This window comes from Urocitellus parryii, chromosome 6 (genome assembly GCF_045843805.1).
Source record: "Urocitellus parryii isolate mUroPar1 chromosome 6, mUroPar1.hap1, whole genome shotgun sequence".
Classification (NCBI taxonomy): Eukaryota; Metazoa; Chordata; class Mammalia; order Rodentia; family Sciuridae; genus Urocitellus; species Urocitellus parryii.
The window spans coordinates 67,537,945-67,564,932 of record NC_135536.1 but is presented as its reverse complement, the minus strand read 5'-3'; the positions used below and the strand labels follow the sequence as shown (position 1 = coordinate 67,564,932).

Below are 26,988 nucleotides of genomic sequence, written 5' to 3'. Positions count from 1 at the left end.
CGTGCTTGCGTGCGTACGTGTGCGCCCGCCCGCCTAAGTGGCCAGACGGGGGTCGGCCCGCGCTCTGGGTGCCGCCACGGTCCCCAGTCCTGACTCTGTTAGCGGAAGCGTGGGGCTAAGCCTGAGCGTCACAGGCTCCCCACATACAACCGCGTGACCTGGGGACTTTCCCCAGGGTGTGCAAAAGCACGGGCACCCCCGCAGTTCTGAGGTTGGGGTGGGGGCGGGGAAGATGTGCCCGCGTGTTCGGCGGGTGAGGGCGCGGGGCCAGCCAGGCCGAGCCGCGGGAGCCTGGGAGGCGAGGCGGTCTGGACGGGGTGGAGCATGGCGAGGGAAGTGACTCAAGGCCAGAGGCGGACAGGCCCAATGAAGGCAGGGTGGGGGGAACGCGAGGAATGGGCGTCCCAGAGCGGATGAGCCGCGGACAGGATGGGGTGAGGGTACTGGCGCCCCCATAACGCCCCGGGCATACCGCGAGGGAGAGGGCCCCGCAGCTGGGCCCTGCTGGGCGGGGGTCTAACATCTGGGACGAGTGGTTAAAGCATCATCCTGCCCTTGGGGAGTCGGGAGGAACCCAGTCCCATCCAGCTGTGCAAACAGAAGGAGGTCCCAAGCCTACCCTTGGGAGAGGGGCGAGAGGGGTGGTCAAGCCGCCGCCACGACGGCCCCCGCGGTGCGGGTTGTGCTAGTCTCCTCGGAGCCCGACGCAGAAACTTGTTGCAACAAACAGGCGACCGCGGGTGCCCCTAGCAGCCAGCGGCGGAGTGGGTGGGCGGGCGAGAGGGAGGGGAAGGCTGGCGGACGCCGCAGCGAACTGGTGGGCAGACCCGGAGTCGCCGCGTAAGCGGGGCCGGCTCAGTGCGGTGCGGCAGGCGCGGCTGTGCGGCAGCGGAAGTCCTTTGTTGCAGCACAGTCCCTGGCAGAGCCAGAGTCTCTCCGCGCAGCCCAGCCCGAGCTCAGCGCGCCGCCGCCACTGCAGCTCGCGGCCCCTTCGCCTCCGCCCGCCTTTCCCGCGGCTGATTTGCCTTAAACTCCCTAAAATCTCCGCAGCCCGGGTTCCTGCTGCGGCGGGTGAGTATTTGCCAGTTGTGGGGCTATTTGCGCAACTTTGGCCCGGGCCTGAGGGTGGCGGGCCGCGGGCCTGGCGGAGTGCGGGGCCAGAGGGGCGCCGACCCGTGCGGGAAGCCGGAGCAAGGCGGAGGCGCTGGGAGGAACTGGAGACCGGCGGCTGCTGGGCCGCCTGCTCTATGTCGGCGCTCCAGGTCCCGAGCATGCGGCCTCCCTGGGTGGGAGGCGAAGCCCGGGTGGAGAGTAGTTACCAAATAGTTATCATCTTTTCCCTTTCTTTCTCTGCCTTTATTTTATTTTTTTAAGGGGGGAGGGGAGGTGTAGACGGGAGGCGGGAGGACCCGGTTGATTGACGGGCCCAGGGCCCGCTTCTCTCAACTTACAGCTGCGGCTCCTCGGCGGGTGGGAGGGGAAGTGTCCCGGAGCCCGAGGCCGCAGACTTGGGCGCGCTCCGAGGGAGGAGGCATAAGAGCTTTGCAAATTCTCCTACGCGCCTTCCCACCCGCTCTTTCCAGCACACACGCTTTTTTGTTCAGTAAAAAGTGGTAGGTCTGGGTATCGGGGATTTTCAGTGGGAAAGATCTGTTTCTTGGGAAGAAAGTGCTTTTGCCTCCAGTGGTGGCCGCTTACTAGAAGTTCGGTTAGTTTCGGTGAATGTGTTGTTGGCTGTAGATCCGGAGTTGTTGCCACTGGAGTGTGTAGGCATGGGTCTGACTGAGCTGCGCTCCGCTCTGTCTCCCTTTCCACCTAAGCAACGCGTCCACATGATCTGAACGGTTGACAAGACGTTTTCCTAGTTGGGCGCGTCTGGAAGAGGTTGATAAAAGTCGTTGTTTTCAGTGCTTTAAGGCATTTGTATGTCGTGATAATGTTCCTAAGTCGAGTTTCAGCGTACATGCAGTTTCAGGTACATGCAGATTCTGCGTTGGCCAAAGTGTATTTTCATACCGTATTAGAACGGGAACAATTTTCCCATTGATACTCGAACCCAAAGGAGCGGTCCGAGGCTTTTTGAGGCAACTTAGAATCAATTTCTTGAGTGAAGGTAGGGGCACTCTAAGGCAAATTTGTTGAAGGTTGCAATATGACAACTTCAAAGCACTCATGATTTGCTTTGAAACGAAGAAATTAGATTCTGTGGAATCTTATTGGTAAAATTGGACATGATCTGGAGAAACGGGAGATTTGTAGATATAGGAAGATGAAGCCTGACTGATGGCAAGCCATCATTTGCTCAGAATTAAATCTTTTATTTTGAATCACTTGCTAAGTATCTAAGTCTCAGTAAAACTGAATGGCTTTGAGAGCCAGATGGGGCGTCCTCCTCTTACACAGAAGAAACTGAAGCATAGTGGAGGTGAAATGCTTTTCTCCAAAGGTTAATAAACAGAAAATCTACAGGAAGCCTTCAGTTAACACACTGATTTTTATAGCAGGATTTCTTCATTAAGACCAAATTTTCCTGCTATTCAGTAACTCAGGCCACGCAGTCTATTTCTTTCCACCTCTAACATGATGGCGTACTCTTTAGGTGTTTTTTTGTTTTTTGTTTTTTTTTTTTTTTTGAGGGGGTGAGGAGGCTAGTGCATCATTGTCAGAGAAGAGAAACCATGTTTTAACCAGGACCTTAGCAGGGCATGAGCACAGTCACAGCCATTTGCTATTGACCTTGTGTTTTGATTTTACTTTAACACTGCTTATTTTTGTACTGCTTCCTCATTCTCCTCTTTTGCCAGGCTATGGGGAAGATAGTGGACCTTTTTCAAAGTGTCTCCATGTTCTTTGCAGCACCATTTCTCACTTTAAATGTGCAGGAGAAGAGAAGTGCCTGCTTTCAGGCCTGTCCTTCTCTGGCCAGGAAAGACATTAAGTCTTCACTGTCGACCTTCTGGCCCAAAGAGGAAGAAACCATTTGGGACAGAAATTCAGAAATTTTTCCTTAGCTTTTTACTTTATGTTTTCTCTTGATATTTTCTTCTTGTGCCAGTACCTTTTATGATAGATTGCTTTGTAATTTTTCTTATATTCTAATGTGAACTAAGTCAAGTGTTATGTCTATTTTTTTCCTCAAAATGGAAATACTTTTTTAAAATTATAAAATACATACTCTTTGTAAACATTCGATCTATGCTGAAATACATAAAATACAAAAATGAAAGTCATTCTGACTCCCACTCCTCAGAGATAATCACCAGGAACAGTCAATTCCTTGTTTTAAAAAGGAAAGAAGGCAACATTTGATCACAGCTGTGCTGCTGCATGTGCCTTACCCTGCCTAGGGATGGCCTGTCATGACTCATGGGCTCATGTTCTCTGTTCACTGCTTGAGTTGGTGAGAATTGCCAGGTAGGGAAAAAGGGAGTGTTTTGAATTGAGCTGATTTTAAATTCTATGATCAAGTAGCAAACATGAGAGTTTAGACTTATCAGAGTTGCTGTCTTCGATTTGTTCTCCTGAAGTGTACCTTGGTGGGTGGGTTCTCACTCTTTTTTTTTTTTTAATTTTATCTAGTCTCTGATGGATTGTTTTATCCAAGCCAAATGCATTAAAACAAGACAAACCCCTCACATGTAGAAAGTTTCCTTATTTATAGTTGGGTATGAGTGGGTGTAATTGGGATAAAGACCACTCCCAATGTATCCCTGTGCTGATGTGGATGATGGAGGTTCCTTCTGATCAGTATCCAGAGATTGAACTTTGAATATTACGGAAAGGAAATGAGAAGAAAGAGGGAGAAGTTAGTAGTCTGTTTTCAGGTATGGCATGAGAAGGACCGATTGGGGAAGGGTGGATGGGACTCAAACCTGAGTGCTACTAATAATTGGCATCTTGGCATATATTAAAGGTAGAGACTTGTAATGAACTTACATTTTGGCATATATAGTTGTACATTAACTGTAAGAGATATTAGTCAAAGTACAGAATCACTCCTTAGCCTGGTGTATTGAAGAATAACCTATGAAGAAGTTGTTCTAAAAACAAAGACCCAAGATAGTTCATATCAGTTATTTGAGGGTATTGGGAACATGTTTTGTTTTTTAAACACTACTTTGTCTTTGAATTTATAACTGTTTTAAAATAAAATGTGAAAATTAAAGAAATAGTTGCCGAAATTTTCTGTTGTGTATGTAAGATAGATGTATTTTTTTTTCTTTTTTAGAAATAACTGAAGAAGGTCTATCCCCACTTTAAAATTCTAGTGTTTGGGGAGGACATTCTATAGTGGGGAGCAAGAATCTGGTTAGGGAAAAGACAGGGCATTCTGCCTGCCTGTAAGATGGAGCAGTATGAGAATGATGCGAACTTTTAGATTTGTAAAAAAAGGGAGATTCTGGGAAGCTTAGAATGTTCCAAAAGAGCAGTGTGGTTGATAGTTATGTCCAGAAAGTGTTGGTTGGCTTACAGAAACTGTAACTTAGAACTTTTACTTACAAGACAAGCAGTTTGGGGTAAATCAACCACAGGACTTGTTTCTTCATTCACAAAATGAGGGTAATAAAAGTACCTATCTTGGGGGCTGGGGTTGTAACTCAGTGGTAGAGCGTTTGCCTGGCATGTGTGAGGCACTGGGTTTGATCCTCAGCACCACATAAAAATAAATAAGTAGGGGCTGTAGCTCAGTGGTAGAGTTCTTGCCTAGCATGTATGGGATACTAGGTTCAATCCTCAGCACCACAACATAAAAAGAAACAAAGGCATGCTGTCCAACTATCAAAAAATTAATTAATTATTTATTTAAAAATAAATAAGTAAAATAGAGGTATGTGTCCATCCACAACTAAAAAATATTTTTTATAAAAACCCTATTTTAGGTAGTTGTGAGAATTAGTTGTATAATGCATGAAAAATGATCTGTAAATTGTCAGCCATGTGACAAAGCAAAAAGTTGGTAAGCAAAATAAAACTTAACCTACTTCAACAATTATTCATCCAAAAACCATCAAATATCAACTAAATGTCAGGCAATTGGAGGCTTAGAGGTTACAGTAATGACTAAGACAGTGTTCTAAACCCTACAATAAAGCAGAGGAACTAAATAATTATAATACCTACCTTAAGCGCAGTGATAGATGTAGCATCCAGTTTAGAAGATAAATTTTTGGCCACCCTATGGTTGTATGTATACAGAGTTTGGGAAGCATAAAAGAGAGTGCTCTGCCTCTTCCTGGGATCAGAAAGAACTCCCCAGAGAATGTGAGCTGGACATGGAAAAGATTCTAAGCAATGGTGTGAAGGTAGGAATGCTTTCATGGTGTTAGGTGATGTGGGATGAAGGAAAATCTTAAATAGATTTATGACTTAAAATGGAGTTAAGTTTAAGCTTCTTAACTTTTTTTTAAAATAGTTTTTAGTCGTCAGTGGATCTTTTATTTATTTATATGCATTGTTGAGGATTGAAGCCTGGGCCTCACACATGCCAGGTGAGCACTCTAGCACTGAGCTCTAGCACTCTAGCTACTCCAGCTCCTAAGCTTCTTAACTTTTATGCTAATCTTTATTGGTTTCATTTCATTGAATTTCTTGCCCCACCATCCTGGGGACTGAATTCTGGGGTGCTCTACCACTGAGCTGAATCCCTACCCCTCTTTATTTTTTGGGACAGGGTCATCCTTTACTCTCAAATGATTCATAAAGAACAAGAATTAGACCTCTAGGTCTTGTTTATTTTGAGAGAAGGTCTCACTAAGTTGCTGAGGCTGGCCTTGAACTGGTATCCTCCTGCCTCCAAGTAGCTGGGATTAGAGTGGTGTGCCACTATTTTCAGCTTCATTTTGTTGAATTTTAATTAGGCGTGTGGTTAGAATTATGCACAAACAAGTGGCTGGGATTGTGGCTCAGAGGTGGAGCGCTTGCCTAGCATGTGTGAGGCACTGGGTTTGATCCTCAGCACCACATAAAACTAAAATAAATGTATTGTGTCCACCTATGACTGAAAAATAAATGTTTTTTAAAAAAAGAATTATGCACAAACAAAAAACACTGGGGCCACAGAGTTGAAAAGTGTTGAATGTGTAAGATTTCCTAAAAGAAGGAAACTGGTAATCCCTGCCATCATTGCTGAGATCTACCTTACTGGTTCTTCATTCAGTATATTCACTGAATAGTTGTGTTCCACGTAAAGGAATAAGCCAAAGTCCTTGCCTTCAAGTTGCTCACAATCTACTGAGGCATACCAATACATATGTAATTGTAGCCAGTTCCTATTTAGCACTTTGTGACTGACATGCCTATGGTAACTCTAAAAGCTACCATCCCTTCACAGTTGAAGAAAGAGGCACAAATTGGGTAAGCAGCCTACTCAAGGTCACACCTAATAAGTGGCCGATCTCAGGCCATCTGGTTAATCAGTACTTTAATGCCCACTATATATATATTGCTATTCTAATTATTAAAATGTAAAGTGCAAAATAAGATGATAATACACAGTTAAAAATGGGAGAGGAAGTTATAAAATGCTTTTAGGAGGAGGTAGTAACCTCTAATATGTGGGAGGGTCATACAGCAGAATCAATCAGCCTCAGTAAAACTGGAGGTAAGACATGAAGTCCTGTATGTTAAGGATGCCTGGCCACAAGCAGTACTCTATTGCTTGAATTTTGAAGTTTGAATTAGGAAGCAGCCACAGATGGGTGGGCACAGAGGGTCTTATATGCCTTGCCAAGGAGTTATATGGCCTAGGGATATGTGAGGGGGCACCTATAGCAGGAGAATGGCAAGGTCTAATTTTATTCTTTGTGAATCATCTGAGAGTGGAGGATGTATTTGAGGAGCACATTAAGGAACCCATTACAATAACTCAGGATTGATAATAGAGGCCTCGCAAGGGCAGGGAAGGTAAGGGTAAAATAAAGGGTATATTTGAGAAATACTGAGTGGGAAAATTGGCAAGACTTGGCAAATTGATTGCCAGAAGTTCCAGGTAATTTGTAAGTAGCCTGGGGTGCTCAGTGGTGGCAACTGAAACAGAATGCAGGGGGAGGAGCAATTTTAGGTGGGCCTCAGACAAAGTCTGAGTGCATAAAGTGAGTACTTTGGAATGGGTAGGAATCCTACAAAATGAACCCTAAGAGTGAATACAAATGCCATGTGCAAAAAGGGACTTCCTGGTAAAACCACTTTTAGCGGAGAAAAGCCAACTGTTTATGCAGTGCCCTCTGGTGGTCAAAATATGTTATGCTGCCTCTTCAAGATGAAGGATGAAAGTGTAGAAACTGCCTGGATTAAATAAATACTTTACTCCTGGAGGAAAGAGAATATTTTAGAAGCCACTGTTTCCTCTGCCTTTGGGTTGAATTGATTTCTTAGACCTGTAATTCGGTTGAACTACAAAGGTATTTCATAAGTTATTTGGTTGGCAATCTTACCTAATCCCTGTCATGAAGCAGAAGAAGGCAATTTGAGTGCCTATCAACAAAGTACAGAAATTGAAATTTGTATGTTTGTGTGTGGGGGGGTGCTAGGGATTAAACCTAGGGATGCTTAACCAATGAGCCACATCCCCAGCCATTTTTAAATTTTGAGAAAGGATCTCACTAAGTTGCTTAGGGCCTCTCTAAATTGGTGAGGCTCACTTTGAATTTGTGATCCTCCTGCCTCAGCCTCCTGAGCCACTGGGATTACAGGCATGGACTACTATACCCAGTTAGGTGAAAACTTATATCTTACTCCTAGAGCCCTTCCCTAGGTTCTCACAGAAAATTAATTTATTATTAATTGAGTTTCAATGAGTTTTTGTCTTGTTTCACAGCCTATAAGAGACTGAAATGGTGAACAGAAGGAGGTCAGCATACCTTTTAGAAGTAACAGCTGTTGGCTTGACAAGGGGACAGAAAAATACCAGCAAACCAACCAACAAACCACCATCTCCAAAAGCAGGTGTAGGTATAAACAAACTTTGCAAATTTCACCAGCTCCTGCACCTCAGCAAAACGTAATTGATGTAGAGAACATAGTCAGGTGGTGCTGTGTGTGGAGCTGCAGTTAGAGTAGCGAAGAACTCTAGACCAGGACTGAAGAGACCAGGGTTATCCTGACAACCACTAAACCTACAAATGGCTGTGAGCATATCACTTGGTTTGCTTTGTGGGCCTGGAGAATAGTAGATTGAACCTGTCATTTCATAAAATTTTATAAAATGTGCAATGATGACATTAATAATTTTTAAAAATTGGATTATGCTTGGATTGAAAAGGCAAAAACATTTGTCATCTCTAGTTTATATAAGAGTTCTTTGATGAGTATTAATTATGCCAATTTTATAGTTGAGAAAAGTAGAACTAGAGAGATAAAAAAAGTTTCCTCATACCTACATAAGTTGTAGAGCTGGTATTCAAATCTAGTAGGGTGTGCTTCCTGGGCTTTTAAAAAAAATTCTTCATTTAACAAGCTATATTAAGTGCCAACTATGTGAGAAGAGTGTGCTAGACACAGGAACACCCAGGCTGTTAAGCTTCGGCCCTGTCCTTGAGGGTTCAGAATAGTGGGCATTACTGTACCAGACTGTTCCTTGGGTCTCTGTCAGTGCTAACGATACAAGTAATACTTCAGCATTGTTAGCATTAATGTACAGCTGAGTTGTGTTTTTAAAAGACTTGAGGGTGTGAACATGAAACCAAGCTACCATTTATAGCATTGTTTCTATGGGAATATGTGTTTTAGGTTCCAAATAACTTAAAAATAAGTTTTGGAACATAACCCAATTATAATTTCAGAACTTCCTGTACTGAGTACTGAATTTGGAATTTAATAACCAGCCAGAATGTTTGGTCTAAATAGTGAATAAGTTTTTCTAATAATTTTTCTAATAATTTTTTCTAATCATTTAAATGGCTTACAGTAAAACCTTTTATCTTTAGGACCCTCTACAACTGGTTATTCCCAGAAGTTTCAAGGAGAAAACCTAAAGAATTTAATCAGTTTCAGAGATTGAACTGTATACCCTGGAAAATGGTATTCAAAGAAAAAAAACTTTTGCTGATGCGATATTCTTTTAGGTGGCAAAATCTCTAAGGTTGTGATCTTAGACTGGAGAGTTATATTGCTTGTGCTCTAATCCAAAGAAGTTCTCTCTTTATGGCATACATGCGATACTATATGCCTCTGTCTTGGTCAGTTTTTCATTACCATAATAAAATAACTAAGACTGGGTTACTTATAAAGAAAAGTTTATTTAGCTCATAATTTGAATGCCAAAGATCCTAAGAGCATAGCACCAGCTCTGGTAAAGTCACCTCTTGGCTAGATCTTATGTTGGGAGTGAAGGATATATTTGAGGAGCACATTAAGGAACCCGTTACAATAACTCAGGATTGATAATAGAGGCCTCACAAGGGCAGGGAAGGTAAGGATAAAATAAAGGGGCATATTTGCTTTCTTTATAACAAACTCCCTCTTAGGAGCTACCTGGTCTTAATCCTTTCCAAGGGTGGTGCTACCAGTGATCTTATGTCCTCCCACTAGGTACCACATCTTAGGGCTGGGGCTATAGCTCAGTTGGTAGAGTGCTTGCCTTGCAGGCACAAGGCCCCAGGCTCAATCCCCAACACCACCACAAAAAAAAAAAAAAAAAAAGGTACCATGTCTGACAAGGCTTCCAGCACGTGCACTACTTTTGAACACACTTAAATCACATCCAAACCATAGCAACCTCTGTTTTTTTAATCTAGTTTTTTTAACCTATGTATGTGTATGTAGTATGTGTTGAGATATACACACCCACGCAAATATCTGCCTAGAGCAGAGCCTGACATTATAGTAAGGCTTAACAAATATTAGCTATTCATATTATTATTGTATTATAGTTGTCATTTACCACACCTCACATCCTTCACCTTCCATTTATAAAGCAAATCTACCTTCCTTTCCATTAAAACTATTGTATAGTCCCCCCCAACTATTTATATACATACCTATGCAAATACCAGAAATGTCTTTCCCTTGCTCTCTGTTTTTCTCCACTTACCCCTTTGTCAAGTTTCCACTCAAATCCTACATCCTTCCTAAAGCCTACTGTTCTGGTATAATTCATGCTTTTCTCCTTCTAAACTCTTGCTGTATTTTAGTCAATATAATTTAGTTAGCATTTAGTTGTTCTCAAATTGCTTTTTAGTTTCAAATTTAATCCCTCATATATAATTAGCTCAGCTATACACCATCTTTCTGCACCCCCATGCTTTATACAGTGTTAGGAACACAGTAGGTGTTCAATACATTCTGATACTCTAATTATAAAACATGAGGGAACCCTTTCATTACATTTTAGGCTTTCAAAAAAGGTAATCTTGGGCTGGGGTTGTGGCTCAGTGGTAGAGCACTCACCTAGCATGTATGAGCCCTGGGTTCAATCCTCAGCACCTCATAAAGATAAATAAAGGTATTGTATCCATCTACAACTAAAAAATATTTTTAAAAAAAGTAATCTACAGTCCTTAATTAAATCCATACACATACATTCGATCTGATAAGACACAGAAATAGGTAAAAGGAGAGTAAAGTATATACAAGTTGTGTATCCCATATCTGAAATGCTTGGAACCAGAATTGTTTCAGCTTTCAGACAAAATTTTCCTGGATTGTAGAATATTTTTATGACTTTTATTGGCATGTTAGTACTTTAAAAATGTTAGATTTTGAAACATTTGGAATTTGGGGATTAGGTATGTTCAACCTGTACTTAAATAACCCTTTGAGATCTGGAGGTAACTGTAATAGGTGCAGAGATGGGGTGTTGAATTGGGAGTCTGGTGCTAGGCTCTCCTCCAGACTTTCCTGAGGCTGTGCAAATCATCCTTAAGTTTCTCAGTGGTAATGCAAGTCTGTGTCACAATTTGAAATTATTATTTGCCTTACAGAAGGAGACACTTCAAAATTACTTTAAGTTACTTTATTTGCTTTACATGCTTTTTTGTAGACCCTTTTCATTTATCCAGTGATGGGGCCAAAGATGTCATCACCCTCATTTCACATTGCAAAAAGAAAGGTTATGTGCCTGGCACATAGTAAGTACTTAGTGTGCTGACTGTGATGTGTGCTTATAAACAAATCTGAAAATAGGTAATCCAGCAATACTATTATTTCCAATTTAAGAGATTTAGCCATGGAGGGTAAGTGTTTTTGAAATCTTAGTGTCAATAAGAAATTTACTGAAACAGCTTACATAGTATATCTAAGGGAACACATCTGTTGAATAAGACTAAGTGGACACATGCAGGTAAAATCACATTACAAATAGTGTTCAGAATGGGGGTGGTCACTTGTGCAGTAGCACATAGCCAATAAACTCTAAGCCCCACGCCCAGTCTTTGTTAGTGTTCTTTGCAGAGGGCCACACCTCATAGTTCCAAAGAAGTGTTTAGTACCACCTAGGTAGACTGGAGTCCTTGTTTTATAGTTCTGCTACTTACTTCACCACAGCTAACTATATCCTGAGAGATATGGTTTAGTGGCCCTAGATTGTTAACCTTCTTTTATAAAATAAGAATTTGGACTTGGAGTAGATCTTTTTAAGCTCTACATGTCTGTGACTATCTAAATTACTTAATATGTTTAATGTGTTAGCTGTTTTTGAATTTGAGATGAGCTGGAGCTAATAAGCTTTTCAAATCAAAATCTTAAAAATCCAGCATAATTTTTTAATTTTTAAATTCTTGCTGAAGTACGTACCACACATTGGGTATCCTAGCCTTAGGGGAGCAGTCCTTATCCAAAAAACATGAAGTCCTTTGAATCACACTTGAATGTTTTGCTGTCAGCCCAGCCTTTGACTTCTAGCTGTGATAAACTTGTTTTTCCAGTGATGCAGCTAAGTAACACAAACAAAAGCAACCACAGATTTCAGTCATAAAAACAGGAGCAACTGAAATATAAGCAATACTTTTATGTGAAACTTTCTATAGGTTTTACTATAAGAAAGTTCACTAAGTTTTTTTTTTAATAGCATCATTAAAGAGGGTCAGAATATTGAAAAGAGCTCAAACTTGGAATTCGAGTGAAATTGTTTTTTGTGGATTTTTTTTTATTTGTTTTGATAATTGAATCCAGGGGTACTCTACCACTGAACTACAACCCCAGTCATTTTTATTTTTGAGACAGGGTCTCACAGAGTTGCTGAGGCCAGCTTCAAACTTGTGATCTTCCTCCCCCAGTCTTCTGAGTCACTGAAATTATAGCTGTGCACCACTGCACTCAGCTGAAATGATTTTGTAATAAAAGCAAAAGCACTGGGCTAAGGATGTGTAGCTCAGTGGTAGAGTGCTTACCTAGCATGTGTGAAGCCCCTAAGTTCAATTCCCAGCACCCAAAAAAAAGTGAATGCATTATAAAAAATGTAATGTAAAAGAGATTTAGGGATTAGATCCCCTCATCCTCCATACCTACTTTTTTTTTTTTTTTTAATGTATTAAGCCTTCTTAAAGCTTTTCTGAATGAGAGAGAACAAGAATACAGTTGCTGGTACAATGTAAATTACAGCTATTAGAAGTTATTCTACCTAAGATCAGTTTTACCCAGAACTTGGACAGTTGCTTAATACCATTGCTTAAACTGTAGGTCAGCCTAGTAATTGGTTAGCACCAAAAATTAGACAGCCCTTGTTCAGCTTCCACCTCTATGATGAGAGAGAATGTAGACAGATGTAGGCAAGGGATTCATACCCATTTAAACCCAGAGCCCTTGTGTTCAACTACAGCATGATGCCTTCTTCCATAGAGTAGGAACTTTACTCAGTTCATGTTGAATGAAATCACTAATTTAGAAACTCAAAATTCTCAATGATCTAACCTTGAGATTATGGAATGCTTATGCTATTGCTCATTTCAGTACTTAATAGTGCCTGGTCCACCAAAGGTATTCAGTAAAATTTTTGAATGAATAAATGTACATTAAATACTATAAGTACCATTATTTGTTTCAGTGTTTTGTTTATGTTAACACAGAATGTATTTTTACTACTTTGATTGAATAGTGATTATAGCTTCAGATGTCATATGTAATTGGACTTACATGTAGTTGTATTAATTTGAATTAATGGCCATAAAACTGCTTTTCATACAGATAAGAGTTCTTGGAACTCTTTGTCTTTATTTCAAGTGTGGACTATTTAATTCCTGAAAGTTGTTATAGATTTATAGCTTTCTAATGGACTGTATTATTTAGAAGGAAACTTTAAGATTATCTACTTAGACTTACTTCCTGATGCTTAAGTAAGCATTACCACTGCTGTGACAGTAGTTACTGTTACTTCCATTAACTGACTACCTGCCAAGCACTATACATTTTATACGTCATCTCTGTGAATGCTTATTTTAATGTTATTTGAGGTGTTATCCCCACCATGAAACTAAGGGTGAACTAGGAAAGCAAGTTTAAAACTCTTAGTTAGATTGGAACCCAGGTCTGACTGATTCAAGGCTTGTGCTCATTTCACTGTACTATCCTCAATAACATTTTGCTTCTTCTTTAATTTGGGTGCTTATTATCCTCCAAACAGGTTTGTTTAATTTTTGAACAACTCTTATTACTAGAAAGCAATTTTTTTCAATCCTTCTACTTTGTTTTCATTCAGGGTCTCTCCGAATCCTACAAAAATGACTGTACACTAGAAATCTCGCCCTACGTAAATGAGCTTGGGTCCACATTTTTGTAGACTTTTTTTTTTTTTAAACCTTTTGAATATGACTGTACTGTTTGGATTTGTTTTATATAATTCTAATTGTAACAGAATTTTGTACTTTGTTTACTTCATTCTCACTGCTGTTGTCTTCATTCAAAAATACAATTTTCGAAAGTCAGTGAATTTTAAGAGTGAATCTAGGGAGTAGACTATTCACTAAAAATTCCCTTTTTATCAGGCACCCAAATTATAAATAACACATTGATGAGCATCTTTGGCATAAACTGCTTTTGTATTTAGATCCATGGAAAACAGGAGTCCTCAAGGTTTGGTACAGATTTTCAAGTTACAGTGGTTTGAAATATCGTACCTACTTGATACACCTGATCTGGTTTCCAGAAGGCACAGCGGTTGCCATTTTAAGAAGGCAGCAGATGTCATCACCTTCATTTCATACTACAAAAGCAAAACTATGTGTTTGACACATAGGAAGTACTCATTATGCCATGCATGTATGCTTACAACAAATCTGAAAATATGTAATCCACACTCACAGAGTTCCACAGAACTCTGGCTTTAGGCAGGGAAATAGGAAGGAAGATGTAATTTAGGCCTGTAGGGGGAAAGGGAATGTAATCCATATTTGATCTATGAGGAACAGATAAAAGCAAGAAGAAAGTAAGTAAATTTAGATACTCTTAATTACTATAGCAGGTATCAAAGAGTTTGGGGAGTGAAGAGTGAACATTTTATTTCTCTGAACAGCTTGTTTAAATGTTCTTTTTAAGTTCAGTAAAATTGCGTAGGAATTTTTTTAGTAGCAGATACATTCTGAACCTTTATGTATACAGATTAAAATTTGAGGCTAAAATTGGATCTTATTTAGGCCTGGGGATTTAGGTCAGTGTTAAAGCACCCCTGGTTCAATCCCTACTACCCAAAACAAAACCAAAAATATACAAAAATAGAATTTTACTTTTCTCTCAGCTTCAATAGTTATCACCACATAGCCAATCTTGTATCATATATAGTCCCTTCACCCACTTCATTCATCTTGAATATCTCATTTCATCTACAAACACTTCAATACATATATATATGTATATATATATATATATATATAAAAGATAAAGATTTTTAATAGTTATATTATACTTGAGATATAGGCATACTTTTAAATTTTTAAAAAATAGAACAGCGAGTTATATTTTTTTATCATACTAAGTCCTATAATGGCAAAGCATATCTTTTTAAATTAGTTTTACATGACAGTAGAATGCATTTGATATGTCAAACATAAAGAGAGTATAACTTTTCATTCTTCTGATTGTACATTATGTAAAGTTACACTGGTTATATAATCATATATGCACATACACTCATTTTTAACAATCAAAAAACCCTTATCACACTTAGAAATGAGCAATAGTTCCTTAATATCAATCATCTAAGAAATTTTTAATAATAATCTGGTTACTAATGTTCAGATTAATCTTTTATTTCTTTTGTTGTTCATTTCCTTCAAGTACTCCATTCTAAATCTTGAAAATTTTCCCACTTTTTTCTGTTATCTTCATAAATACAGTTTTTGAAAGCCAGTGCATTTTAAAAGTAAAGGGAAAAAGAATGTCATTTTTCCTTTCATATTTAATGTATACATTTTTCCTGAAACCAAAATTAAGGTTTTTGCTTTTGATGACTTTTTTTAATATGGGAAACCTGAATAAATGGCTGTTTTCATTTTCAAACTTAAAAAATTATTCATAATGTATTAGCAGGTTTTACTACATTAGGGTGGAAATCTATTCATACCTTGAATGTAATAGCAGTCAGACAAGTCTGAAATAATGGTAAAAATTATTTTAATGCTTTTCTTATATCATCTGACTTAATATTTTTGTTTTACATAGGTCTCTAATTAATAGAAGATGGCAAAACCCAGCCACAGCAGCTACGTTCTTCAGCAGCTAAACAACCAAAGAGAATGGGGTTTTCTCTGTGACTGTTGTATTGCAATTGATGACATTTACTTTCAAGCCCACAAAGCCGTTCTAGCTGCCTGCAGCTCCTATTTTAGAATGTTTTTCATGAACCATCAACATAGTACTGCACAACTGAATCTCAGCAATATGAAAATTAGTGCTGAGTGTTTTGATCTCATTTTGCAATTTATGTATTTAGGGAAAATTATGACAGCTCCCTCCAGTTTTGAGCAGTTTAAAGTGGCAATGAACTACCTACAGCTGTATAATGTTCCTGACTGCTTAGAAGATATACAGGATGCAGATTGTTCTAGTTCAAAATGTTCATCTTCTGCTTCCAGCAAACAGAACAGCAAAATGATATTTGGAGTAAGAATGTATGAAGACACTGTGGCTAGAAATGGAAATGAAGCCAATAGGTGGTGTGCAGAGCCAAGTTCAACAGTAAATACACCACATAATAGAGAGCCTGATGAAGAATCTTTACAATTAGGTAATTTTCCTGAACCACTATTTGATGTATGTAAAAAAAGTTCTGTGTCCAAATTATCTGCTCCAAAAGAACGTGTATCGAGACGCTTTGGACGGAGTTTTACCTGTGACAGCTGTGGATTTGGCTTTAGTTGTGAAAAATTATTAGATGAGCATGTGTTGACCTGTACTAACAGACATTCATACCAAAACACAAGATCTTACCACCGAATAGTAGATATTAGAGATGAAAAAGACAGTAACATCAAAGCTGAATTTGGTGAAAAGGATTCTTCTAAAACATTTTCTGCACAGACCGACAAATACAGAGGAGACACAAGCCAGGCTCCTGATGATTCAGCTTCAACCACTGGAAACAGGAAAAGTAGCACAGTGGAGTCTGAAATAGCCACTGAAGAAAAAAGCAGAGCTGCTGAGAGGAAAAGAATCATTATCAAGATGGAGCCAGAAGATATTCCTACAGATGAGCTGAAAGATTTTAACATTATTAAAGTTAATGATAAAGACTGTAACGAATCCACTGACAACGATGAATTGGAAGATGAACCCGAAGAGCCATTTTATAGATACTATGTTGAAGAAGATGTCAGCATTAAAAAAAGTGGTAGGAAAACTCTAAAACCTCGGATGTCAATAAATGCTGATGAAAGAGTTGGTTTAGAAAATATGAGACCCCCTAACAACAGCAGTCCGGTTCGAGAGGATACTGAAAATGCATCTTGTGAGCTGTGTGGACTCACAATAACTGAGGAGGACCTGTCATCTCATTACCTAGCCAAACACATTGAAAATATCTGTGCATGTGGTAAATGTGGACAAATACTTGTCAAGGGTAGACAACTTCAGGAACATGCCCAAAGATGTGGAGAACCCCAAGATCTGACAATGAATGGGTTAGGAAATACTGAGGAGAAAATGGACATGGAAGAAAATCCTGATGAGCAGTCTGAAATAAGAGATATGTTTGTTGAAATGTTGGATGATTTTAGGGACAGTCATTACCAGTTAAACAGTATCCAAAAAAAGCAGTTATTTAAGCATTCTGCCTGTCCTTTTCGATGTCCTAACTGTGGCCAGCGTTTTGAAACTGAAAATCTAGTGGTTGAACATATGTCTAGCTGCCTAGACCAAGATATGTTTAAGAGTGCCATCATGGAAGAAAATGAAAGAGATCACAGGCGAAAGCATTTCTGTAATCTGTGTGGAAAAGGATTTTATCAGCGGTGTCATTTAAGAGAACACTATACTGTTCATACTAAGGAAAAACAGTTTGTTTGTCAGACATGTGGAAAGCAGTTTTTAAGAGAACGTCAGTTGCGTCTGCACAATGATATGCACAAAGGCATGGCCAGGTATGTCTGTTCCATTTGTGATCAAGGAAACTTCAGAAAACATGACCATGTACGGCATATGATTTCTCATTTATCTGCTGGTGAGACTATATGCCAGGTCTGCTTTCAGATATTCCCAAATAATGAACAATTGGAGCAGCACATGGATGTTCATCTGTATACATGTGGAATATGTGGAGCAAAATTTAATTTGAGGAAAGATATGAGATCACATTATAATGCCAAGCATTTGAAAAGAACCTAAGTGATTTTCTACTGTACTAATGTCTAGTTGATAGCAGACAAAACACCAAAGCAAAAAGGATATGAGCTATTTAGAAATTGATTTTATAAGATGAATTGTTTTAAAAAAAATTCAAGTCCCTTTTATCTTTAATATTTTTGTTTAGGATATTAAGTTTCTACATTTTAGGCGTTAAAATGTTTTTATCATTTTTTGTTGTTTCTAATAGCATTCTTTGTTTCTAGTTTTCTTAGCTTGGATTAAAATTACTTTTACATGTAGACGATAAGTGGCTGTTACCCCTTCAATGACTATTAAACTTTAGTTTTTTTTTATCAATAAGGTGATGACTTCACTATTTTTATGTGGTTTTTTTTTAAGGTTATCATGTGAAATTTAAAACCCAATATGATTGGCCATTCCTGTTTAAATTTTAGAAAGTATTTATTTCAAACTGCCCTATTTCACTGTTAGCATTTTTTTTCTTTTTCTTTTTTCTTTTCCCAGTTGAACAGTGGGTTAGCTACTGTTTATTCTCCCTTATTATCAATGAAATTCATATTCTTAAATTGACAAGCTTATTAGGCAAGTTAGGTGCACTGAATCTAACCTTTAAGGTTGACATGGGCTCAAACTTGGCCTAAAAAGATTGATGGACCTGAGGAAATTCCTATAAATGAACATTTCCTATAACTGATAAAATATTATCATTTAATAATCACATTAAAAACTTATATTAAGTGTAAATCCCAATGGCTTTCCCTCACTTGTGAAACTTGTGGGGATAAGCCATTTTGTTTTATGATATTAAATTTAACTATGATAGTTAATTAAAAAGACATCTTGTATTCATTAAAAATATTTTTAATTTAAAATATTCTTGATTTTCTAAAGTGTGTTAGTTTACCAATTATTTTTGTTTATAAATAGACTTTAATAGCGCTCTAGAAGTATGACATCTAAAGGAAAATATGATTTAAAATTACATACTTTTGGAACTTTGAGATTCAAGAAAGTTGCCATGTATATTGATAAATCTAATAAAATAAATCAATTATAAATCTGGTTGTTCTATAAAAGTAGAGTGCACAAAAAATGTGTTGTGTTTTATACTAAGATTTGGAGAAAATGTGTCGTGGCAAATTGCAGTTTATCACCATGCTTTATTATTATTTTCTGTAAAGGATACAAAATTTGAAGATTATAAAATAATCAGCATATAAATGGAAATAGTTTATCATTTTCAATTAAAGTAGTTTGTTAGTTGTTATTGACCGAGGGTCTACATCATTTACATGTGAATTAAAACACTGGCAAACCTGACCCACCAATAAACACATCTACTGAATAGAATGCCTATTAATGTGAATTACTTGTAACATAATACCCTTCTTATAATTAAAAGGATTTTAGTTAACTCTCCTATATTTAAAATATAACTTTGTGATTATGAGCAATAGTTTAATGGCATTGCTTTTTGTTCACATCAGATTTTTAAATAAGTAATTTTTGTACAGTTTACATAAAAGAACAAGTTGCCAAGAGAATTGAGAGATATATTGGCAAGTAAAGATTTAGTTGAAAGTATTAGAGCAGTGTGAGTACAGAGACTTACAGGGATATGTTCAAATTGTTGAGGTTAGGAATAGCACAGGAGCCAGGGCAGAATTAATGTGAAGTAGAGAAGCACAAGAAGATAAAACAAGAAATTGAGAATATTTTTTTAAAGCCACACAGTTAACAGAGAATGCAGGAAAAATGAGTTCCTCTTAGTCTTAGATTTAGTTGTTTATCAAATACTTAAATTGGAAATGCAACTTAAAATGAAATGAAAATAAGATGCATGGATATATTACTGTTAGGAACCTGATAACCAAAAGCTCTCAGAAAGTAGTGTAAAGAGATAAAATAAACCAAATTTCCTAACTACATGATATCTTAGTGAACATGATCTTCAGGGTCACTTTTTTCTACCCTCATCAAAATTTTTGTTGAAATGGCTTTCCCCACTATTGGGGTGGGGGTGGGGAGGGCTTTTTTCTAAATACTACCTCTTTGAAGAAAGGATTATTTATTCCATTGGGGAGGGGTTGTGTGATTTTGTATTTTGCCATGTGCTAACAGCCAACAATTAGCAACCAAATATATAAACATTATCTTAATTTTACATGACTGAGATGTTTATAGTTTCACAAAGTCACACCTCATGATGTTTTCTTCTTGTTTCATATGTCACAGGACACACTTGTTTTGGAATTAGCTACAGGGTAGTATAGGCTTCTCCAAGTGGAAAGTATAATTTTCCTTATCAAACAGTTCAAAGGCTCCGTGGCTTTTAAAATTAAGGGAAGCTCTGCACAGTGACACATGCCTGTAGTCCTAGTGACTTGGGAAGCTGAGGCAAGAGGATGCCAATTTGAGGCCAACCTCGGTAGTTTAGCAACTTAATGAGACCCTGTCTCAAAATAAATAAAAAGCACTGGGGATGTAGTTCAGTAGAGCACCCCTGGGTTCAATCCCATATCAAAATAAAACAAAATTAGGGGAAATGAAAAATGCCCAACACCTTAGCCAGACTCAACTTCCTTTTACCTCCATCCTCTGTTAGCATGGAACTAAAGAGCTCTAACTCCTTTGCTATTGCTTCTTGCTCTCCTGTGCTGTGAAGAGAATGAAGACTGGAAGTTGTCTGCTGTTCATAAAACACACGTCTTTAGGCTCCAAATTTTAAAAAAAGGAAAATCTAGATAGATGGAGTAGGATCTTGTTCCCGTTTCATCCTGACACCATTTTGTTTGAAAAGACCTTTTGTTCTTACCACTAACAATTCTTGAATTCCTTTTTTTCTTCCATACTGGGATTAAACCCAGGGGCACTTTACCACTGAGCTATATACCCAGCCCTTTGTAATTATTTTGAAGGAGGGTCTCACCAAGTTGCCCAGGCAGACTTTGAACTTGTCATCCTACTGCCTCAGCCTCCTGAGTAGCTGGGATAACAGACATGCACCACTGTGCCTGGCTAGTTTTTTGAATTTCTTTATGTATAATGAGCAATCCCAGACTAAATTTTTTATCTTGTGGTGCTAGTGATCAAACCCAGTGCCTTGCAAGACATGTAGGCAAGTGCTCTGACACTAAGCTACATCCCCAGGCCTATTTTTTCTAAAAAGCAAGAAATCCTGGAGGAATAATCAGCTTTTAACAAAGTTGCCACTAATTACAGTTTGGATGTTCTATAACTTTTTAGTAAATAAGACCCTCACACCCGGAGATTAATAAAACATAGCCAAGGCCATAGTAGATTAGGATTCAGAAGTTTGTCTTAATTTCCCATATTATTAAAGTAAAAATATTCAGAGAAACGAGCCATATGAGTAAGTGGTATTTGGCAAATGTTTAATTACTACAAAGTAATTAACAGTTTGACTATGGACAAAAATTAAATTAGAAAAAAAATCTTCCAGAGGGGCTAGTTACAATAATAAGAATTAAAATAAGGATGGTGTTTGCTAGAGCTGACACTAATTAAAAGGAAAAATAATGGGCAAGAAAGATGTTGTACTGTAATTAAAAGCAAAAAATATGAATAGGATATAAAAATTGAAGTAAATAAAACATTTGAAAATTATAGAGATGAACAGAGATTAAAATAAATTGATCAGATTAAAATAATTATAGGCTGCCTAACTGAATAAGAGTGATGAACATATCAAGGCTATGCCTGAATACTTGAGATACTTTTATATTCTAATCAATGGGAAGAGGCTGGTGATAGCTGGCAACTTCTCACTGTTAACACAATACTCAATCCTCTATATCACTACGAAACTTTTCCTACTTAATGCATCTCTGGAAAATCTGCCAAAGAACCAGTGTAACAGTTGTTAATATTTAAGTATAAAACTTGTCATTAACAAAAAGCTAAATAAGTACCAACAGAAAAAAACCTGGATATGTCTGTGCATACATAGTTAAGAATAAAGAAATTTGGTATATCTAATTTAACTGAGTTTTATCATGAATTAAAATTGAAAATTTTTTTTTCCATTAATCTGTTTTGATCAGTCAACTTTCCTCACCATCCCCTTCTCCGTTGTAACTAATGCTTCCCAGGGATAAAATGCTGGTGCTCTGAAGGCATCCTAGCATCAACAACTTCTAGCATTGTAGAGCACCAAAAAGCTGTGGGAAAACATATCCTTGTAAGATTCTCCCTATATCCTTAATGTCTGAGGGTGATAGGTTGGATGGTAGGAAACTCAAGCAAGTGAAGTTATATTTGGTGTTTAGAACTTGAAGCTACATCACAGATTTGGAAATCCATTATCCATTCATAATAGGGTTCTCAATAATCCCAGTATCTATTTATTTAGGGCTATATACTCAAATGCTTTACATACATAATTTTAATTAAGCCTCACAGTCTTTTGAGGTAAGTATCATACTAATTTTCTAGATAGGGGACCCAGGTCCAGAAGGGCTGAGTATGTTTCCTAAAATCACATAGAAACTATATTAGACCTGGAGTTTGAATCTAGACCCAACTTTGCCTACATTACTATACTTAACCACTAAGCTACTTGCTCCACCTATCAAGAAGTACAAAGATGGGCCTTTTCAGGCTCATGTGATAAAGGTCCTGTGAGGCTGTGCTCCTTGTTCATCTCATCTGCAATGCCTGGTAAGGGGGCTAGTAATGGTACCTAATGAACATTCTGAGTAATGTGAAAATATGAGAATGGAAAACAATTTTTATTTGAATGAGTCATTCAGAATGATGTTTTAGAAATAAATATTAAATGCTGATATGTTTTGATTTTCTTTCATTAAAACTTGAAACATTTAGTGGTATGTCAGCCATTTGTGGGGGCCTGTGGTAGAAATCAATTAAAAATTACTTTGAATTCAACTTCTACATTTCTATGTCTGTGACTCCCCCCCCCCTTTATTTTCTCTATTGCTGTCCTTTGTTTTAATCTCTTCCATCAATCTCCATTTCCTTTTATTTGTTTTGACACTGATGAGTTAAGAACTCATTTGAAAACAAATGCTCCCAAGAAAAAGCAGAATGACAGAATAACCAGTTTCCTCTTTTTGCCTTAACAGATGATGTGGATAAGAAAGTCATCATTTCTTTGATCAAAAAACAGAACACCCCTGAAAAGGGAGATACTGAGGGATGAAATTTACCAAATTATATTGTGTGCATATACAAATATGTAACAATGAATCCCACTATTATGTACAATTGTAATGCACCAATAAAAATATGAAAAAACTCTCCCATTACTGTATTGTGATTGCTAAGATTTATAAAGCAATCAAAGTTTGCTTAAAAACAAAAATTGGAGGGCTGCAGATATGGCTTAGAGGTATAGCCCCTGCCTAGCATGCTTGAGGCCCTGAGTTCAATCCCCAGCATAGCCAAAAAGAAGAAACAAAAGTTGGTTATTCCAGAGTGTATAATTCAACTTATGAAAGCATAGATTTTAGATGAACTTACATAGTCTTATAAAAGAGGAAAAATAATCTCAGGAAATGACAGCTTGTATAACCACCCTAACCTAGCAGCAAATTTAAACATTTAAGTGAAACAACCCCTCCAATCTGATTCTAACTTCTGCATCTACTACCTGATTTCTATACAATAGTTTCCATGCTACTACTAGAATGACTTATCTGTTAAAACATTTTTTTCAAGTGAGAAGATTGAATTGCAGATGATTCTGTGAATGTCTATATAATCATTTAAGTGGCCTGCTTTTCATTGCTGTCAAATTCAAGGACATATCATTTGGTAACATGGGTGTAGTCTCAAAAACCAGATGAAAGTTAACTACTTATAAGTTTATATGAAAGGCAAGAGGCAAAAAGACAAGGGTTTAGAATGTTTGTGTCTGTAACTGACAATTAGTAAATATAAACTAAATAACAGCTTGTAAATTCAAGCTAGTTGTGAACCAATGTAATATTGCTTACATATTTATGTACATACACTTAGTAGAATTCAGCATTAAGTTTAAATCCTACTTAAGCTATTCCTTTAATGTATTTAGGAGAACCAAATCATTGAGGTCATTCAATAGTGACTAAATTGTTCTATCAGAATCCACACAGATCACTAGGGGGCAGGAAACTATTATAATATCTTAATATCCTACTCAATGAACTGACCAAAAAAAAGTGATATAAAGATTACTTGGCTCTGAATTGAATAATGTACTAATCATCATTGTACTAAGAAATCAAACAATAGCTCTGAGTCAAAGAATGACAAATTTTTAAAAAACATGATTTCATTTCAGCCAGGAATAATAATAATTTTATGTGAGAAAATTTGAATAATACTCTACTTACCTGAGAAAGGAACAGACAAGCATTCAGGCTATAAAGCCTGGTCTAGCCTTTATTTCAAACGTGTTAATGTTTATATTCTACTTAAAACCAATAGTTTATAGCAGTTGAATAGGCTCAGCTCAATTTCTGATGAAACAATTCTAAGCACCCTGATAATGAAAATCACCTTTCAAATGTTTATGTTCCCTGATATGGAAAAAAATCATTTTAAGGGACAATTTATTTTTTAATTATGGAATTACAATTATACAAGGCATTATAATTCTAGGCAAAAATATAATTCTACCCAGAATCACTGGGGCTGGTTAAGACAGTTATATGCCTAGGAATTTGAAGGAAAACTTCTTTCTCTGTGTATGTGTGTACTTCCTTTTCATTTGCAGAATATATAACAATATTTGAGGAAGGCAATGTTAGCTTCATGGCTGAAGAGAGGAAAAGGAACATGAATTTTTAAATTTGTTTCAATCAGAAATTTGTCATTAAAAAATACATTGTAAAACTTTTTATTTGAAGGAAAAATGTGTCTTCTTCCTTCCTACTCTTCTATTTGTCTGACCTCCTTTTTTATGTTACGTTTTTGTGCCCAACCATTTAGTTCAGACCATACATGCATGACAAAAATAAAATTCTGCTAAATAAATATAGCAGAATTGTATTAATAATAATAATATTTGAAAGATGCAATGAGTTATATTCAAGAAGTAATTGGGTAAATTTAAATTCTAGAAACTATTCTTTTATTCCTATTCTTTGTTCTTTTTAACAGTGTGCTGGCCTGGTGCCAAAAGCTAAGAAATTCTGACCTAAAAATATGTTGTATCTTGTAGACAGTCAACTTGTAATGTTTTTTTTCTTGAGTTTTGTCTTTTTCTGTGTGGCAGTGGTGAAATAGGGCCTTCTAAACCTCTGGAGAAGTGACAGATCTGAATTTGGAGAGGACATGGGGAAGAATCAATCTTCAACAGATAATCTTTAAGTGCAGACCCAGGAATATCAGATCTGAAGTGGCACCATCTTTTCTGTCTTCCTGACAAACTTCATCAGCCCCAAAAGTTCCAGTTGCAAAGATCCAAGAAAATAAAGATCACTTTGGAATCACTTTGTTATAACAAAATTGATTCATGGTGACTTTCCTAGTAGTTGTGAAAAATATGCTAAAGTTACTGTAAAATTCTTATGACATCAGTGGTTAAAGCTGCACTAAAATGAAACTTTATATGCTAATTATCTTCAGTGGTCCCTTCTAAAATAAAAGGGCTTTGTAGACTACTGTAAATATAAAACAAAGAGATAATCACATATCTCTAAAGAACACATACAATTCTAAACTTAAAATAACCAGAATCATAGCTTATATATTAAGAAATGTAGTTAGGCAGTTTTTAAAAATTCACTGAAAAATATGTAGTTTAAGTGTTAAGTAAAAAGACAGGAGTACAGAGAAGGAAATTTAAGGCCAATATTATAACAAGACAATCTAGTTATTACTCACTGTAAGTAACACTTGCCTTCCTTTCTGTGCTTACCAGGCACATACAAGGTTATTAATATACGCTCCTCTTTAAGTCTGTTAACTCGAAGAGCGGAGTAGTATAATCCCAATAGTAGTAGATTTTCACAAAAAACAGACACTCTGTTTTCTTCTGTATTTAGCAATATAATCTAATAAGGTAGAATTAATTTCTGTTAAATATTCTCAATATTAATGTACAGTGCCCTGCTCTTCAACTTCAAAATTCAAAATAAAATTCAACAAAGTATTGAGTGAAATGATGATTAACATTTAACATTTTTAAAAAAAAAAACTTTCATGCAGAAATACTTGAGATTTTAACCTGGATACAAATGCATTGCAATATACACATACATACACATTCTTAACCACATGACTTATGGCCATATTATTTCCTTATTGTGAATATACTATACTGTTACCTTTGGTTAATTATGTAACCAGATCTTTATTGTTTTTAGTGCAATACCAAGATGTTATATATTTTTAGAAGTGCTGTCTTATTTTTATGCTTATTCAAATATTGTAGTAAGAAATTGCACAGAGATCAAACTTTAAAAATATACTTAAAAGAGTATATATGCAGGGATTAAGTCACTTAAAAACCTTAGCTGCAAATTAGGAGATAACTGAATATCTATTATAATAATTAGACTAGCTGAAAATCAGAAAGAATTTATTATAATGGGATAGTAGGAATAGATGGGAGAAGGGAGAAAAGAACTCCATTAATGAGATCAAACATGAAAATGTTTCAAGAGACATAAATAAGTCTAGAGAAGTTTTAGAGTCTAAAAAACACTACTATTCATCTCGTAGGAACACAAAGAAACAACTGCAGGCTTCTAAAAATAAACAGAAAACAAAAGATAAAAGAATATTACCAATAATTAAAGGTGCCAGATCAATATGAAAATGACAACAAGTAATTTGATCAACTAAATTTTTATTGAATTAGATTTACTAAAGAAAAATGGCTTAAATTCTGACTGTATTAACTACAAGTGTCATGAATTATAATCATTATAAATGGTGTAAATGCCTTCTATGATATGATTATTTTCTGTATATTAGTATAAAATGGAACTTTTGGATTACATAAAGTACTTTTGTTACATTTTTAAATACATGCTTTTACCTAATAAAAGTTACTCCTTTATGTTCAGAAGTTAAATTGTCTGTATATTACTTTTATTTGTACTGTATGTTTTTCAACCTGGATCTTTTAATGTACAGTGCCCTGTACATTAAAAAATAATAATTAGTCTGAAAAGTTATCAATTCCTCTCATTCTCTAATACTATAATAACAGAATAAACAATATATTTAATTATGGTGTTTCTGCACAATTTTAAAAAAGCACAAAGAGAATTAGCTAAAACTCTT

The 26,988-nt window shown here is 36.9% G+C and overlaps 2 protein-coding genes across 8 annotated transcripts in view; one reads left to right on the top strand and one right to left on the bottom strand.

The window, feature by feature from the left end:
- The window catches only part of Zbtb25 (zinc finger and BTB domain containing 25), a 59,378-nt gene extending 58,630 nt beyond the window's left edge, over positions 1–748 (bottom strand). The window contains exon 1 of the mRNA XM_026385095.2: positions 620–748. The gene's annotated coding sequence lies outside the window, so the exon portion shown is untranslated. The remainder of the gene's footprint in view (positions 1–619) is intronic.
- Positions 335–26,680, top strand: Zbtb1 (zinc finger and BTB domain containing 1). 7 transcript variants are annotated; one of them, XM_026385089.2, is made up of 3 exons: positions 833–1,071; positions 15,589–17,504; positions 24,971–26,680. In XM_026385089.2, the coding sequence occupies exons 2-3, from the start codon at positions 15,607–15,609 to the stop codon at positions 25,005–25,007; spliced, it is 1,935 nt and encodes a 644-aa protein (XP_026240874.2). In that variant the 5' UTR covers positions 833–1,071; positions 15,589–15,606; the 3' UTR covers positions 25,008–26,680. The 7 variants fall into 7 exon arrangements, with proteins under 7 accessions (XP_026240870.2, XP_026240874.2, XP_077656465.1 ...); XM_077800339.1 differs by having other exon boundaries at positions 22,836–26,680; XM_026385085.2 differs by lacking the exons at positions 833–1,071; positions 24,971–26,680 and adding an exon at positions 335–434 and having other exon boundaries at positions 15,589–21,729.
- Positions 26,681–26,988: the final 308 nt, after the last annotated feature.

Excerpts from the sequence above, each read along its gene's own strand:
- Zbtb1 (XM_026385085.2), top strand. The coding sequence starts at position 15,607 with ATGGCAAAACCCAGCCACAGCAGCTACGTTCTTCAGCAGCTAAACAAC.